This window comes from Delphinus delphis, chromosome 4 (assembly GCF_949987515.2).
Source record: "Delphinus delphis chromosome 4, mDelDel1.2, whole genome shotgun sequence".
In the NCBI taxonomy this organism is placed as follows: Eukaryota; Metazoa; Chordata; class Mammalia; order Artiodactyla; family Delphinidae; genus Delphinus; species Delphinus delphis.
This window is the reverse complement of record NC_082686.1, coordinates 12,419,057-12,437,364: the sequence shown is the minus strand read 5'-3', so window position 1 is coordinate 12,437,364 and position 18,308 is coordinate 12,419,057. Positions and strand designations below refer to the sequence as shown.

At 49.2% G+C, this 18,308-nt stretch overlaps 1 protein-coding gene across 2 annotated transcripts in view; it reads left to right on the top strand.

Moving 5' to 3' along the window:
• EVA1C (eva-1 homolog C) overlaps positions 1-18,308 on the top strand; it is an 84,153-nt gene that overhangs the window by 30,551 nt on the left and 35,294 nt on the right. The window contains exons 2-4 of one of the 2 annotated variants that reach the window (XM_060009814.1): positions 4,984-5,180; positions 8,976-9,099; positions 17,031-17,183. In XM_060009814.1, coding sequence (XP_059865797.1) covers positions 4,984-5,180; positions 8,976-9,099; positions 17,031-17,183 — 474 coding nt within the window. The remainder of the gene's footprint in view (positions 1-4,983; positions 5,181-8,975; positions 9,100-17,030; positions 17,184-18,308) is intronic. The other variant, XM_060009815.1, reaches the window with a different exon arrangement.

Sequence of the window (18,308 nt, the reverse complement as noted above, 5' to 3'; positions counted from 1 at the left end):
GTTAGAGCAGCCTGAATGGACTGAGACACTAAGTAACGTGTTGACCCTACACAACACATTGGAAAGAGTGCGCGTGTTCGTTGGGGAAGCTGGGTAGCACGCTGGAAGGGGCTTTGGACTGGGAGCGGGTCATCTGTCATCTGCCCTTTGTTCAAGGTCAACCTTGGCGGAAGGTTCTTGCTGCACCCCAGTTCCTTCCTTCATCTTGGGAGATGCCTGATCCAGAGGGCATCTTCCCAGCTTCTGGCATCCTCGTTTCCAAGAACCTTCTCCTCCGCTGACCTCTTGCACACTCCTCCGTGGCCACTTCCGTGGCCACTTCATCACCTGCAACTGCTCCGTCTTGAAATCTGTTCAAACAAATTTTGGGCACGAGTTCCTCCCTCCCCAGCTTGCTGGTGTGCTTGCCTCCACTCTGACCTTGCTGGATCTCAGCAGGACCTCTCTGTTCCCTTGGGCCTCTCCGTGATCATCTCCTTCCCTCTATTTAGCTTGGAGCCCACAGTCCATCATTTCAAGCTCTCTCTTGCTAGCATCCGCTTTCAAATGTTTTGAACCTTAATCTACAGTAAGGAATATACAGTAAGGAATATAATTTAATCTACAGTAAGGAATATAATTTACATACGACCTCTGACTCATATGTACATATATTTTTACACATACATACAAACCTGCATAGACCTCTCCCAACTTTAAAACAATCATAATTATTTAAAAATCTCTCCCTGGACATCAGTTCTTATGACTCTAGCCTTATGTCTCTCCTTATCTTCACCAAGTTGTTGTAAGGGTCATCTGTATAAACTCTTAGTTTCCTATGGCTGCTTTAACAAATGATTACCCAGCACAGGCTTATTCTCTTACAGTTCTGGAGGTCAGAAGTCTAAAATCAAGGTGTTGGCAGGCCTGCATTCCTTCTGGAGGCTTCAGGGCACAATCTGTTTCCTTGTCTTTTCTAGTTTCTAGAAACCGCCTACCTTTTTTGGCTCATGGCTGCCCCATTCCAGAACCAGAACCTCTGGTTCTGTTGCCACACCTCCTTCTTCTGACTTTGACCTTCTTGCCTCCCTCATATAAGGACCCTTGGAATGACACTGGTCCCTCCCAGATCAGCCAGGATCATCTTGCCATCTCAAGATCTTTAACTTAATTATAACTGCAAAGTCCCTTTTATAATGTAAAGAACATATTTATAGGTTCTGGGGACTGGTCCCTGTGGACATTTGGGGGGGCGGGCATTATTCTGTCTACCAGGTGAACCATCTTAGATTTCCTTAACTTCCACTCCCTTTCAGCCTTTTCTAAACAGGCTTCTGTTCCCCACTCACCATCCCAAATGCCTCTCCAAATGGTCCTTGATGCCCTCCATGTTGCTGAAAGCAGTGGGCAGTTCTAACTGTCCTTCTTTGGACCTCTTAGCAGCTTCTGACATAGTCGGCCAATCAGAACGGGGCATGGAAGGCACCTACGGGGGCCATAAGGTGGGTGGGCCAATGGCTTGTCCTCATGAGGGTTTCCCGCTGTCACTATGGAGGAGGATCTAGTCTGGATGGGATGGGGTCAGCTGCAGAAAACGGGGTTCCATGGCTCTCCATGTCCTATACATCAGCCACAGGCTCCTCAGTATCTAGACTTTCTTTATTAGTGTGGAGTATTGGTCACAAAACTGCAGGTAAAGGTTTTCTAAACAAACATTTATCTACCAACAAAAAAGTACACAGATCCTAAGTGCGTAGCTCGGTGAACTTTCACAAAGTGAAGCATGTCTCCCCCCTTCAGGTCAAGAAACAAAACTTTGCCAGCACACACGCACTCCCTGTCACGTCCCCTCCCTGTCACCTAACCCCTCTCTTCCCAGAGGTCGTGCTATCCTGGGGAGGCATGGGTGGTTTTTAAATTTTTGCCCTTTTATATAGACTTTCTTTCTGAGAAGTTTTAGGTTCACAGCAAAATGGAGCAGAAAGTTCAGAGATTTCCCGTATATCCCTTTCCCCGCCGACCCCGCACACACAGCCTTCCCCACTGTCAGCATCCCACACCAGCAGTGCAGCTGTTACAATCAGTGAACCTGCTTTGACACCTGATTATCACCCAGAGTCCATAGTTTACACTAGGGTTCACTCTTGATGTTATACATTCTTTGGGTTTTGACAAACGTATAATGATATGTATCCCCCAGTATAGTATCAGACAGAATGGTTTCATGGCCCTAAAATTCCCCTGTGCTTCACCTACTCATCCCTCTCTCCCCCCAGACCTCTGGCGACCACTAATGTTTTCACTGTCTCCATAGTTGCGCCTTTTCCTGAACGCCGTATAGTTGGAGCCTTTTCAAATTGGCTTGTTTCACTCAGTCATATGCGTTTGTCTCCTCTGTGTCTTTTGTGGCTTCATAGCTCATTTCATTTAGTGCCGAATAATATTCCATTGTTGGACCTAGGCACAGGTTTTCGAAGAAGGAATTGGACCGCGTCTAGAGCAAGCTTTACTGCTGAAGTATCTTCTTTGAACTCGTATTAGTGTTAGGACTGATGTACGGGGAAGGAGGCTCCCCTCCCCCCTCAAAGTGCAGAAGGGCCTAAAAGACCTGGAGTTAGTCAATTCTATGCATTGAGCTTCTGCCTCTAGAATATCACTCAGAATGTGAATACGGTATGCAGGGGGGCTCGGGCCACTGTGCTGCATCGTGTTGTGTTTTGATGTAAATGGTCCCACGGAGATCAAGTTTGTTCTGGGCACAGAGTACATGACACGCAGGGTGAAGAAAGGCAATGGCCCGAACACAGCAGAAGTTTCTTTCTCACTCATGTGGCAATCTGTGGAGCAGGCAGCAATTCCCTCCGTGAATCCAGGCCCCAGGCCCCTTCCGTCTTGTGGCTCCACCTGCCCCAGGGCCTTACCATCACCTTCATTTAGCCAGAGTAACACATGGCCTTTGGCACAAACCGTAAACGTGAAGATGAAGTCATGCTCCCAGAATTAATGTAACATTTCAGTCAGCCGATCATCTCCATGAGTGATGCGTGATGGACAAGAAAGTGTTAATGACGAAGCTAAAGCGCGGGGGTACCAGTCCGGGAAGCCTCAGGGTGGGTGCTGGCCTGGGGGCAGCCTGAGGGCCACCGTGAGTTCCCTGGTGTGGCTCAGCTCAGCCCATAATGCTGAGATCCCACAAATGATCTTGTACAAATCAAATCATGGCTTAATCAGGGCTCACCTGTGTATCCTACAGGATGACACCGACCTGGGGCCCTAGGACCACCAAGGGGCCTCTTCCTGGCCCCTCTTGGTGCCCTGAGGGGTTTGAGTGACCTTACGAGTGACAGCATTTCACCAAGCAGGCCCTTGACTCACATGCCCGCTGGCAGTTTTGCTGCTCAAGCTAGACTTTGCTTCTCTAAGCAGCGTTAAATCAGGGTAGCTGATGTCTTGGCCTTTCTTAGGATGATTGTCATGGGCGGGAAGGAAAAAAAGGAGCCGCAGTGAAAGACCTACAGTCTGGATGCAGTGTGCTGTCAAGGGCGCCCGGTCTCCGTCCTCAGGTGGGCAGGCGTGGATGGGCTGGTGTGCCCACCGTACCGCAGAGCATCTCAGTCCCTTTTCTGTGACTGTCAGGGAAGCCCAGGGAGCTGGACTGGGTGCCTTTTGCAGAGCGTTACGGCCCGGAGAGGATTTTGAAAGCCAAGCAGGACTAGCTGGAACACGGCCTGGCCGTGTGGGAACTGGGGAGCTCTAAGCCTGCCCTCCTACACTCTCCCTCTTCCCCCTCAGAGGGCCGCGCAGGCTGCCAGGCCGTCTCCCACACACCTCACCAGAAAGTCCCTGGCTTCCCTCCCAGCCGCCTTGCGACTGACCTCGTGAGGTGTGAGAAGGAGGAAAGGAATCTGTGTTTCAGATGAACCTTCCCTCCTCCTTCCTGAGAAAACATCCAGGCCGCCGGCGCTCCTCCGAGCCCGAGGCCCTGCTCAGCTCAGCCAGCCAGCCGGAGACGCAGGGATCGGGAGCCTGTATGAGTTTGCCGGGGCTGCTGTAACAAATGACCACTAACTTGAGTGACTGAAAACAACAGAAATACATTCTCTCAGAGTTCCAGAGGCCCGAAGGCTGAGATCAAGGCGTCCGGAGGGCCGTGCTGTCTCTGAAGTTTCTAAGGAAGAGTCTTTCCTCGCCTCTTCCAGCTCCTGGTGGCTCCCAGCAATCCTTGGTGTTCTTGGCTTGTAGAACCATGGCTGTCTGCCTCTGTGTCTCTTCTCTTCTCATCAGGACATAGGTCATACAGGATTAAGGGCCTTTCTTACTCCAGTCTGACCTCATCTTAACTAATTATGTCTGCAACGACCCTCCCTGTGTCCAAATAAGGTCACATTCTGAGGTTCCGGGTGAACATGAATTTGGGGGGATGGGACACTATTCGACCCATAACAGAGCCCCACCATCCTCCCCTTCCCTTTCCTTCAGAGAAGGCCCTTATCCCATGCAGGGGGCCTGCCTTGCTTTCTTCTCCAGGACTGAGGCAGGCCCAGGAGTGGTTTCCTAAAATAAAACGGCATCCCCTCGCCCCAGGAAGGCCTGGCCCAGCTAGTGGGAGATCAGAGAACCCGAGTCTCCCCCAGGACAGGCATCTACATGCCCAAGGGACACCTACTCGCATTTTTTTCCTGCTTTATAGAGATGCTTTGGGACTTCATGGCTCCTGGCCCGTCCTTTAGTGCTTCCTGGAGGGAAGGAGCCCTTGGAGGCTTGCAACGTGCCATTCCAGACCAAGGTTTCAGGCCCAGATGGAAAAACGAGCATCCGCTCCCTCCGCCCCAGCTCCGGGCCTGTCTGGTGTCCTGTCCAGGCAGCAGCTGAGGAGGTCCCGCCCACACCTTCCTCACTGACCAGCTCCTCCCTCCGGGGAGCCGAGGTCCTCCTGCCCCCAAATCCATGAAGGAGTGGTGAACTCCTGGGCCTCTTGTAACCCGGCTGCATATTTTCTAGGTTACCTAACCAAACTCCTGCAAAACCACACCGCCTATGCCTGTGATGGGGACCATCTGGATCTGCACTGCCCTCGGCATTCGACGATAAGTGTCCAGTCGGCATTTTATGGGCAAGATTACCAAACATGTAGCGCGCAGCAACCTGCCTCCCAGAGAGAAGACAGCTTAACCTGTGTGGCGCCCACCACACTGCAGGTATTGCCTTTCACAGATGGTTTAAGATAACGAAATGGGTTTCTCTCTCGCTCCCTCTCTGTCTCTCTCTCTGTGTATCTACTTGTGATTCTATAGTGTACTCAAAGCAAACCCACCTTATGAAATCTCAGTGTAGGCAAATCACGCATTTTGCAGGCGAGCTAGTCTTTGCTTCTCAAAAGGATCCTTTACCAAACGAGTCTAAATAGAATTCCTGCTTATTGGAGAGCTCCCTTAATACACTTGCAGAATGAAGTTATTCATAGGCACACTCCTCCCTGCAATAAAGTATCGTCATGTTGGGCTTTAACCTCCAGGCCTACGTTGCCTATCAGTACCCCGGGAGAGAGGAAAGGCTGTGCATTCTTTAGTGGAAACCACAAGGCAGACATCAGAAGTCATGATCAAATTCTTAGAGAATGCACTCAAGGAAGGGGAACATCACTAATTATCTTTTTTTTTTTTTTTTATGGTTTGCTTCTCCAGTTGTAGATAATCATGTTATTCTTGTTTGGAGCTATTTTGGGCAGTTTCTGCTGGTTCGTCCTTGATGGTACCAGGAATTAAGGGTGGGGGGTGGCTGACTCATTCTTTTTTCAGTCGGCATTGGGGAAATACGTGGTCTACGGGGAGGTCAAAACTAATATAGCAATGATGATTCTAGACTATTCTGGCTTTCAATGATCCAAACAACCTCTGTTCTGCTCTCCCAGGCCCCTCAACATTTATAACTAGTTAGCTAAGATTATGGAGTCCCTTGGCCTTGGGTTTTTTTAATGCCTCCAAAGTTCCCTGTGAGTCCATTGGAGTCACGGTGGTGAGAGCAGATAGGTGGCAAATTAGATGTCAGCTTGATTTTGTCAGTTGTGGGAAATGTGGGTGATGGTAAATTTCCTAGGCGGACTGAGGAGACATGGAATTAGCTGCAATGCTGTGCAGCTCCTAAGGCCGGAAGAGGAGAAGCAAACAAAAAATGATCATGTAAGGATTTTTCTATTTTGTCTACTGTGTGTTACTTCCAAGCTAAGCATTGTAGTACCTGGGTGGTCATGTGATTGGTAAAGACACCAACTGAGGAGCCAGAAGAATGTGTTTGAATGAATCCCCTGGTTTCCACACCCTGAGGAGACACAACGTGTGTCTTCTGGAGACAAGAAGTTCCTTTACTTGTGTGCCCCACCCTACCCCCAATCCTTCCCTGTACCTTGAGAATGTTCCCTTTCCTCCCCCCAGCACTCTTGCCCACCTATCCCGGGTACCCAGGCTTTCTGCTGCCCTCCTAGGGACATAGAAAGAACGTGGCCAGTGCCACCAGGGCGGCAGCGCCTGCTTTGTGAATGTATGAACTCCTGGCGTCCTGCGGTTCCAAAACACGGGCACCTCGCCCTCCAACACGGGCGCCTGCCTCTGCCGGGCATCCCCGAGGGAAGAGGATGTTGCCATAACCGGGCAGACAAGTCAGAATCTGTGAACACAATTCTGATGCTGTGCGGAGGGTTTGTTTGCCAGAAACATCCCCGCACGCTAGGAGATCCTTTACTTTGTCTTTTAACCTGTGTTTGGGAGCTGAGGCAAGATGCTGATGCTTCCTCAGGGGGCAGTTGCTTAACGTAGGAGAGAACAGGTTGATGTCCACACAGGAGCACCTCACCTGATCTAGCCCACGACTGAATGGCTATAGGAAGTCCCCTCTCTGCAGCTTCCAGCTGTAATACAGTTTGGAAAGAGCTCTGCCCTTGGGTCCCATTCCATGGCTGTAACACGAAGAGCCCTCCAAGGGCTGAGTTATTTCACGATACCCTCGGCCGTGGAATATGCACCATCATCTGGGGGCCCTTGGGGTCTCCCTGGGCGTTTTTCCTGATTTTACGCACATCCACGGGGCCCCTGAGGTGACGGGGGGATACCTGGTAGGGCCAGCATCCTTCACGGAGATATTCCATGAGCCACTATGAGAACATGGCGACTCAGACAGGCTCGTGAGTCTGCAGTTCAGTCCAATAGTAATAAGTAGATTCTTGGGAACATTTTTACAGTACTTGGTGTGGACGACCTCTGTGTTTGTCGTCGGCAGGGCCTGATCCGTTTGGGAGCCGGAAGGGCAGCAGCGTGACGCTGGCCCATCTGCGACCCAGTACTGGGTGTTCCCCAAGCTTCCGCAGAGCAGACTCACAAAGGTGTGATCTGCCTGGAAAAGGTCGGGAGAGATTTGAAGGAAAGCTTTTTTTAAAATTTATTTTTATAAAGGAAAAATTTTAAGCCAAATACTCAACAGAAAGCCTGCATATTCCACCCAGAAAATTGCTCCACCAGGAAACGTGGGTCCCACGTCCTTGAGGTTAGCGAGGGTGGGAATCAGCTTTTTTTTTTTTTTAACCTCTTTATTGGAGTATAATTGCTTTACAATGGTGTGTTAGTTTCTGCTTTATAACAAAGTGAATCAGTTATACATATACGTATGTTCCCATATCTCTTCCCTCTTGCGTCTCCCTCCCTCCCCCGCTCCCTATCCCACCCCTCTATGTGGTCACAAAGCACCAAACTGATCTCCCTGTGCTATGCAGCTGCTTCCCACTAGCTAACTATTTTACGTTTGGTAGTGTATATATGTCCATGCCTCTCTCTCGCTTTGTCCCAGCTTACCCTTCCCCCTCCCCATATCCTCAAGTCCATTCTCTAGTAGGTCTGTGGCTTTATTCCCGTCTTGCCCCTAGGTTCTTCATGACCTTTTTTTTTTTTCTTAGTTTCCATATATATGTGTTAGCATACGGTATTTCTTTTTCTCTTTCTGACTTACTTCACTCTGTATGACAGACTCTAGGAGGAATCAGGCTCCCTGACTTCAGACTATACTACAAAGCTACAGTAATCAAGACAGTATGGTACTGGCACAAAACCAGAAATATAGATCAATGGAACAGGATAGAAAGCCCAGAATTAAATCCACACACATATGGTCACCTTATCTTTGATAAAGGAGGCAAGAATATACAGTGGAGAAGAGACAGCCTCTTCAAGAAGTGGTGCTGGGAAAACTGGACAGGTACATGTAAAAGTATGAGATTAGAACACTCCTTAATGCCATACACAAAAATAAGCTCAAAATGGATTAAAGACCTAAATGTAAGGCCAGAAACTATCAAACTCTTAGCGGAGAACATAGGCAGAACACTCTATGACATAAATCACAGCAAGATCCCTTTTGACCCGTCTCCTAGGGAATCAGCTTTTTAATTTTCATTAGTTGGCCTGTGTTTGGGTTGGGGTCTCCAAGGCATCCCCCAGATGCTGAGCTCCCCTGTGGCCAGCGTCAGGTGTTTCTAAGGATGAGGAGCTGTGATTACGGTTCCCGCTCCCCATAGCCCTCTGTCAGCTTTAAAACCAGGGATCCCTCCCAGAAGGGGGCCTCCGAGTCCCCTCCAGTCCACACTCCGCGGTGCCCTGATTTTGCTGCCGTCCCTGGGACCCTCCATGATGCAGCGCTCTCGCCCAAGCTGTCAGCAGTGGTGCCAGGTGAGCCGAATAGGAGCTGGTGTTCTGAGGGAGGCCTGGCACTCTTGGAGCAGGTTTCGTTTGGGGGAGACATGGGGAGACAGGCAGCCGACCTGGTCAGCCGCGTGCGGGTGCTTCCATCTTAGACACAGCTGGTACCAGCGAGAAGGTTTTAAAACGGGAGCCCCAGGCCAGGCAGGCAGGTGCCCTTCCTCCTGAGAGCCCAGAGCAGCCCAGGTGTGGAGTCTCGCAGACACTGTGTGTGGTTCTCAAGCCTGTCCCTTTTCTACCCCCTCATTTTAGAAGGTGCTGGACGAATGCCAGAACCAGCGGACCTGCCACCTCCTGGTCAATAGCCGTGTTTTTGGACCTGACCTTTGTCCAGGAAGCAGTAAATACCTCCTGGTCTCCTTTAAATGCCAACCTAGTAAGTAACTTGCGAGGGGCACAGCACGCGCAGGGGGTGGGTTCCCTGACGACAATGCTCCGCCAGCTGACGTTCGTCCAGCTTTGAAACTCTTGTTCATAGGAATGTCGGGGCCCCATCCCACCTGGTGTTTTAGTTTGTGTGTATTTGTGTGCGTGTTGTGTGCGCACGCGCACCGATCTATGTGAATTCTTGCAAATCCCTGAATTTTAAAAAATCCTTCCTAATATGTAAAACTTGGTTGTACTGACACTAAAGATGCCAGGTGACGAGAGACTGCGATGGCTTTTCCCCAACATAAGGAGCTGCTACTCCTTTTCAGAGGAAGGCTTGTTATGAGGCTCCCCCTCCCCCGGCTGCAGGGCAACTTATTTTTCTGAGGAGGCTGGTGGCACAGCTGCCAGCTGAGCCCCAGATTCCAGATCTTTACAGATTGGCTTCTTCCCACTTTCACCTTCAGCGGGGGCTCCTGAAGCAGCATGTTTCCTAAGGAGAAAGAAAGAGGAAGAGGACTTGGCGGGAGCAAGCTCTTCTATTCGGATTCTTGCACTTCTCTCCACTAACTTGCGCCATTTCTAACGCACACCATACGCGTGGAACGGTCTCAGGCGCACGTCTTCAGAGAAAGCCCTGGGTGCTTTGGCAAATATCCAGGCTTCCGTCTCAAATCCTTTCCTTGCTGGGACCCAGATACCTTAGAACGGCCCTATGGCTCAGCGCCCCTACTCTGCGTCCAAACATACACTCAAACTCACTCATACTCACACGTGCACCCATGTACACACTATCACACACTCACAATGCACACACTACCACACACTCACAATGCACACGCTATCACACACGATGCACACACCTGGACTCACACGTATACACTATCACACCCATACACACTATTGTACACATATGCACTGTCACACATGTAGTCATACCACATACGCACACTCACTCACTAGTACACACAATCACAAGCTCTCACAAGCAGGCCCAAAGTTTGCAGAACAGCCGAAACTCCCCTGCTCCCCACCCAGGGATCCTCACCAACTCCTGCCCTACCTCACAGACTCAGGAAAATCACTTCTAGATGCCCACGTTTTTAGTAGCGTCCTCCCTCTGCTGAATCTCAAAAAATGACCACACCCCCTAGGGCTTCCCTGGTGGCGCAGTGGTTGAGAGTCCGCCTGCCAATGCAGGGGACACGGGTTCGTGCCCCGGTCCGGGAAGATCCCACATGCCGCGGAGCGGCTGGGCCCTTGAGCCATGGCTGCTGGGCCTGCACCTCCGCAACGGGAGACCACAACAGGGAGAGGCCCGCGTACCGTACCGCAAAAACAAACAAACAAACAAACAATGACCATGCCCTTGACCATGCCCTGGCCATGGTTTTGGCCACGCCCTTGGCCTCACCCTTGACTGTCTTAACTTTCCCTTCTTTTTCTCTTCTGCCCATTTATTGTGATATTCTCTCACATTTTCTATATGTTGGAAATAGTTCATAATAAAAAGTTGGACAGGACCAGCCTTTAGAAGAAGTGAAAAGACCCTCATGAAATTGGCAGGACCCTGGATAAGCCAGTGCTGGGCCTCAGCCTGGTTTCTCCAAGGGGCAGTTAGGTCTGTTTGCTAATTTCATTTCCTCAGACACTTATTAAGCAACTGCTGTGCACAGGTGTGGGCCACGTTTTGGTTATGAAGAGAACTCGTATCTCACAGAGGATTCCTGGATGGTGGTTCTGTCTTGGGTGATTTCCAATGTCCCTTCATAAAGCGAGCATTTATTGAGATCTTCACATAGCCAGCTGCTTCTCATTCTTTAGATTCTAGGCCAAAGACCTCCTTTCTCCAGAGGGACCTTCTCTGTCCAAAAAAATATCTAAAGAAGACCCGTGCGCCCTTGGTACTGTGCAAGAGGCTCCCAGGAGGAATTGACCTCGGCAGGAACTCAGGGAAGGCTTTCCCGGCAGATGGTGACAACCTTCTGGGGTAGAGGCAGGGCACAGAAAGCTGAGTCCTTACAGAGGCCTGTGGCAGGGGTGGCACAGGGTGGTGCGGGGGCCGGAAGGAGCAAAAGGAGCCCTGGGCAGAGAGCTGGAGCGTGATCCAGGGCCCTGATGGCCAGGGAAGTGGGTGGAGTCTTCCTGTAGGGCAGCATTGAAGCAGGGAGGCTACTCGGCTGGGGTGGTAGAGGCCCCTCTGGCTGCCCTGTGTGTAACGGATTTGAGGGGCAGAGCCCTTGCATCTTAGTCTGTTTGAATTGCTACAACAAAATGCCATAATTTAAGTGGCTTATAATCAACAGAAATTCATTTCTGTCAGCTCTGGAGTGCTGGGAAGGCCAGGATCAAGGTGCAGATCTGGTACCTGCTGAGGGCCTGCTTCCTCATAGGCGGCTGTCCTTTTTGCTCTAACCACACGGCGGAGGGGCGAGGAATCTCTCTGGGGTCTCGTGTACCAGAGCACGGATCCCATTCATGGGGGCTGCGCACTCATGACCTCATCACCTCCCAAAAGCCCCACCTCCTGTTACCATCACGTGGGCATCAGGATTTCAGCATATGAATTGTACGAGGACACAAACATCCAGACCAGAGCCCCTGGGCTTCGCTGGTGGTGCAGTGGTTAAGAATCCGCCTGCCAATACAGGGGACATGGGTTCGAGCCCTGGTCCGGGAAGATCCCACATGCTGTGGAGCAACTAAGCCCATGCGCCACAACTACTGAGCCTGTGCTCTAGAGCCCGCAAGCCACAACTACTGAGCCCGCGTGCCACAACTACTGAGCCCGCGTGCCACAACTACTGAGCCCACGTGCCACAACTACTGAGCCCGCGAGCCACAACTACTGTGCCTGTGAACCTAGAACCCACCGCAATGAGAAGCCCGCGCACCACAACAAAGAGTAGCCCCCACTCACTACGACTAGAGAAAGCCTGCGCACAACAACGAAGACCCAATGCAGCCAAAAATAAATAAATAAAAGAAACCAGAGCCCCTCGTGTGACCCGGACATTGGGGGCCTAAAGCGCTGCCGTTTAGGCGGCGGCACCTATTGCTGCTATGAAGTAGGGGTGGAAGTGAGGTCCCCGCACCCTCCTGTCTCTTTTTCTGCAACCCTGTCACCTCCTGAGGCTCTTCCCCATGGCCCCAGTTCCAGCCCCTGCATAACACTCTAATAGTCCAAGGGCCCCATGGCTGCACCCAGGTGCGCCATGGAGCCGGCTGTTACCGTGAGAGCCAGTTACTCCCATCTCTTCCCAGCCGTGCCTGTGTGCAGTGAAATCTGCCCTGATGGAAGTTCTCACACCGGGGAAATTGGCTAAGGCTACAAATCAGGGCTTACTTGTATGTTTGTTTTTTGGAGAGTATCTTACCAACAGTCCTCACTAGAATCTTCTTTTCCCCGATCGTGTGCCATGCTTCACTTCCTCCCTAAATATCATCCCTTCAGAGAATTTTGGTTCCAGTGAGTCTTTGAATTTAGGGTTCATGTTCCTGTCTGCTGTGCAGCTGCTGTGTGACCTTGGGCAGTGGAGGGAAACTTTCTGAGGCACCATAACTCAATTATAAAATGAAGATAAAGCACCCTCTACCTAGGGCTGTTGTAAAGACTAAAATTACAGTGCTGTACGTAAAATGCTTAGCACAGCACCTGTCATGGACTTGAGCTCAGCGATTGGTAGCTATTATTCCAAGAGGCAGATTAAAATAATTCTTGCTAAAGATGTGAATGACTGAAAGGCAGTGATATACCAATGGCTGGGGGTGCAGGGGGGTGCGGTCTGCCCTGAGTGCAGGCAATAGCAGGGTGCACTGTCTGCTGAGAATTTAAAAACACAACAGAAGAGACCAAGTATCTGTCTGCATGTTAACATTGCCATGCACTGGCAGTCATAAATAATGTCAATAATAACATGTTCCCATCATGGCAGATCACTCCACGTGCCCATCTTTGAAAGGCCACTGCTGATATGCAGATGTGTCTATGCATTGTTTTTTGTTTGTTCGTTTGTTTTTATAAACTTATTTATTTTTGGCTGCTTTGGGTCTTCGCTGCTGTGCACGCGGGCTTTCTCTAGTTGCGGCGAGCGGGGGCTACTCTTTGTTGTGGTGCGCGGACTTCTCATTGCGGTGGCTTCTCTTGTTGCGGAGCATGGGCTCTAGAGCACAGGCTCAGTAGTTGTGGCACAGGGGCTTAATTGTACCGCGGCATGTGGGATCTTCCCAGATCAGGGCTCGAACCTGTGTCCCCTGTGTTGGCAGGCGGATTCTTAACCACTGCGTTACCTGGGAAGTCCATATGCATTGCTAAAGAGGAATGCATGGCACACAAAGACCTCTACTTAGGCGAGAGAATTTGTTGCTGTTGTCCTTTAAGCAGAGTCGTGGTTCTACCTCTACCCAGGCTCCTGGGTCAACCGTCCGAACCCACAGAGATGTTGGCAACCCGTTTCTGGAAGGCCGCCCACACGCTAACCCAGCTCTAACACAAATTCTAGTTCTCTAAGAAAAGCAGCAATTATGTTAATGGTCCCATTGTTTTTAGAACCCAGACATGTCACTCTTAGGTGACAATGAATTAGTACACCCCCAAGGAACCAAAGGACTCAACATCATACAGCGCTAACCTCCAAGCACATAATGTGACGCTCCCAGGCCCCTCCATTCCAGGAGATGATTTGCCCATATTCTGGGGACAGAAATCACTGGAGGCCTTACATGGGAGTGTCCTGTTACTCTGGGTGAGTTTGGCTGGTACCGAGGCTGGAACCTTTCACGAACGTGTCTCAATAAATCAGAGAGATGGGGGCTACTAAATGCATTTCATGACATGCCTTAAAAAAGCTCATCTAATTTTTTTTAAATTCTGATAAAAAAAGAAAGAAACCATTCCTGTTGAAAAGTTTCCGGATTACAGAGATAAGGCTTGCTTTCTGTCCTGCGTTCTCCCTTCTCCTTCTTGGCAAGCTCTGCCAATGGAAGGCAGTTCACCAAAAATTCTTAGCATTTTTGGTATTCTTCTAGTTGGAAGGGTACTTGAGCTCTTTTGGTGTGTCTACTAGGCCCTCTGTTCTGCGTCAAAGGCCGTTGCTCACGCTGGACCTTTGAAGTCAGGCAATATTTCGGAGTTGGTGGGATTTAGTGTTTACTCATCAAAAGCACTGAAAAACTCATACCAGTGCGGATATGACTCACCGAAATCGAACCCTCCAATGTCAAGGTCAGACACAGTGTTCTTTTTATTTAGAAAAAGGAAACAAAACTTTTCTTGGCTCTAAGTTTAAACTGTTATATTAAGATTCCAGTGAGTGGGTAAAGGGCCTCCTAGACATTTGCTTAGTCATCACCTGACTTCTCCCTCCTCTGATGGGTCCTCAACTATGTTCACATACTAAAGAGAATGATGAGCATCTGTGAGGATTCTGTGAGCATCTGTAACCTGGTTTCTGCTCTGCACCTTTCATTCATGAATCTTCCCATCATCATGTTTTAAAGAACCATTGCCCAAGTTTTCCAGCGCCAGAGCTGATGGTAATCTTGAGATCCTAAAATGTTTCCTTCAAGCAGTTCAAAAATTTGGCCTCACTGCTACGTCTCTGTTTTCAGGAGAGAGGCATGGGAATTTACAAGTTACCGAAAGGTGGCATTTCTATTAGGAAATTATTCTCTTTCATGTTTTAAGTTTGGGACTTAAGCATCGGCGATTCCAGGATGTGAAGGTCCCACCGGCCACCGTTTCGCTGTTGTTTACTGCTCACGCCTTCTTCTGCAGGGAATTTCAGATTGGTTTGATCACAACCCCGAGTGAGAAAAACATTTTACATTTTGGCCCTACATAACGCACACTCAACTGAAAAACTCTTTTATAAACTACTGTTTATCCTTACTTTGCGTGATGCACTTTGATGTTTTCTGAACTATTCTTTATTTTTTAAAATTTTAATCACAACTCAGCAAATTAATTTCATGACCTATTAAATGGGCCTCAAATGACAATTGGAAAACTTTGGTTTCAGGGGATCAGGCTATACCTCCCATCCGGGAAAGAAAAGTGGAACAAAAACATGAATGGGAGAGAGAAGTGAAAGACAGGTTGACTGTGAGGGTGATGGAGGGTGTGGGCTAGTTTTCCTTTCTGTTTCTTCCCGTCCTAGGCAGCCCGTGACACCCTGAGCAGCTCGTGGAATTTAGCTTTCGTTTGCTGTTGACACCAATGCTTGTCTGGCTGAAAGATGTGCCTCAAAGTAGAAAAAACTAGGACTGGGGTGATAGAGTAGGGCTAGCATTTTTTCATGATTTTTCTTATACAAACGTTTGGGTGAGGGAGGGAGAGAACCCCACATGCAAAGAAATGACCACGGTCCCCTCTATGTTTTGCTTTGCTTTTATCTTGCAAGGTGTAAAATAAGTGGGAGGCTAGGAAAAGACATTTATAACATGTAAGAGACCAAAGTTCAAAAGTTAGCATCCAGTATCTATGAATCACTCCTACAAGTGATTTCTAAAGATCTGAAACACAACATGCAAAGGATGTAAAGAGGGGGCTCACGGAAGGGCTGCTTTGAGTAGTAAATTCATTATACATTTAAAGATCCCAGAACAAGGCCTAAGTTCAGAGAAGGTGTAAACATCAGCTATTGTTATTTTTAAAATGTCTTTGTTGAGGTGTAATTTACATAGCAAAACATTCACCCATTTTAACTGTACAATTCAATGATTTTTAGTAGACGTACTGAGTTGTGCAGCCGCAACAGTCCAGCAATAGAATATTTCCATCATCTGAAACTATTTCCTTGTGTCCATTTGCCATTGTCACTTCGTGTCCCCAGCTCTCAGCCTCAGAAGACCCCTAATCTTCATTCTGTCTCTAGAGGTTTGCCTTTTCTGGATAGCTCACAGAACTAGAATCATACGTTAGGCAGTCTATTGTGTCTGCAGTGTTAACTATTATTACTTTAAAAAATCAAATCATTAGTAAAACATTTTAGTCAATTGAATGGTTTTTGGGACACTCTTTTAAAAAAAACCAACGAACTATATCTTCTCCAGGGCGCATGTATAATGTCAACTCTGTATGACGTTGCAAAGGGAAGTGTCACTGTGGTGCACGGAATAAACATAAACTTTTCCTGAATTCTTTGGAACAGACTATAAGCTGGAATCGTCCTCTCCTAGGACCCACGCCAGCACAAGGGCTCGTTGTTCCTGGATCACCAGACTTGGGGCCAACTCTTCACACCTCTTCGAAGAGGGATTCTTTTTTCTTTTCAATATTCTTTTTCATATTCTTTTGCATTCTGGTTTATTACATGAGATTGAATATAGTTCCCTGTGCTCTACAGTAGGACCTTGTTGTTTCAAAGAGCGATCCTTCACAGACACCGTGCCTTGCTTTTTTTCCTTGCCTAGACAAGGACATAATTTACTTTCCTATCATTTCTCTTTCTCTTTGTAAATACACGAACGGAATACTAGAACGTTACGAAGTTGGGTGGTGCTGTTTAGCTGGACTCTCTCCTGAACTTAATCTTCCATCAGGTAATTCCTGGTATTTACCTGTGTGAGTCCCAGTATGGCATTTGAGAAGAGGCTCCCTTCGATTAAGGAACGTGGGACCTCAAGTGGGGAAAGAGAGAGAAACTCCCTTTATGGCCTGGCCCAGGACCTAGCCCAGGGAGCCCTGCTGTCTTCACCCTGGCATCTCTCCTCCTCCGTTTGGTCCTTAGGGTAATTCCTGGGTCTTTGCACTCGTTGACCCTCTTCCTGCAGAGGATTTTGCAGGGTCAGAGAGCCCATGGCAGGCAGGACCATCCCGACTTTCCCCTTCCTGCGGTGCAGCCCCCCGGGGGATGGGACCTGGCCGGGGCACGGGCAGTGCTTTCTGATTCCTTCTGAGGAAGCTGATGGTGCCACCTGTTTTTGTTTCTGCTTCAGATGAATTAAAAAACAAAACTGTGTGTGAAGACCACGAGCTGAAACTGCACTGCCACGAGTCCAAGTTTCTCAACATCTACTCAGCGACCTATGGCAGGAAGACCCAGGAGAGGGACGTCTGCTCCTCGGAAGCCACGTGGCTCCCCCCCTTTGGTATGTGTCTTTATGTGGCTGTTGTCAGGGTGCTGTCGGAGGAGCTTAGGGCTCCGGTCCCTAAGGAAGGAGGCCACGCGCTGGCTGGTACCTGGACTAGAGGGAAAGTCAAGGGCAGGGGGGGAACCACCCCCCAGGGTCCTGTCTCCCTCTGCCCCACATTCTGGAATCCGTCTGTTGTTCAGTTAGTCTACACCGAGTGTTTACTGAGCACCTGCTGTATGCAGGGCCTGTTGTAAGCATGGGGGAGTCATCAGCGGCCAGCACAGAGTCTCCCTGGAGCTGACCTTCCAGCAGTGGATGAGGAGGCAATGAGAAAGCAGATCATAAATGAGCTAATGTGTCGCACTTCCGGTGCACATAAGCATTAAAGGGAAAAGCACATGAGGGAGGGAGGGAGGGAAGGCCGGAGAGCACACGGAGGATGCTACAGGGGGGCACAGTGCTGTGGACTGATGGGTGTGCTGAGCAGAGACTCGGAGGGTCAGAGCCTGCAGGTCCTGGGGACGGCGTCCAGGCGGGGAGAAGAGCCCATGCTAAGGCCCTGAGGCTATGTTCAGGGTGGAGAAGAGCTCAGTGAGTCATTCTTAGAAGTCCGCAGTTTGGAGCTAAGATGATGGCCCGACACACCTGAGAGCTCCACCCTTCAAAGTCACCCTCTATTATTATTAGGGTTCTCCAGAGAAATGGAACCAATAGGAGATAGGTGGATAGACAGATAGATAGGTAGATGATAGGTAGATTGATAGATAATTGACAGATAGATAGATGCTAGGTAGATTGATAGATAATAGATAGATAGATAGATAGACTGATTTTAAAGAATTGGCTCACACATTTGTGGAGGTTGGCAAGTTTGAAACCTGCAGGGCAGGCTGGCAGTCTGAAAACTCAGGTAAGAGTTGATGTTCAGTCTTGAGTTTGAATTCCACAGGACAGCAGGCTGGAAACCCTGGCAGAAGTTCTATGTTGCGGCCTGGAGAAGAACTCCCTTTTCAGATGACCCCAGTCTTTGCTCTTAAGGCCTTCCATGGATTGGTTGAGGTCCACCCACGTTATGGAGGGTGATCTGCGTTACTCAAAGTCTGCTGATTGACTGTTAGTCATATCTTTTTTTTTAAATTG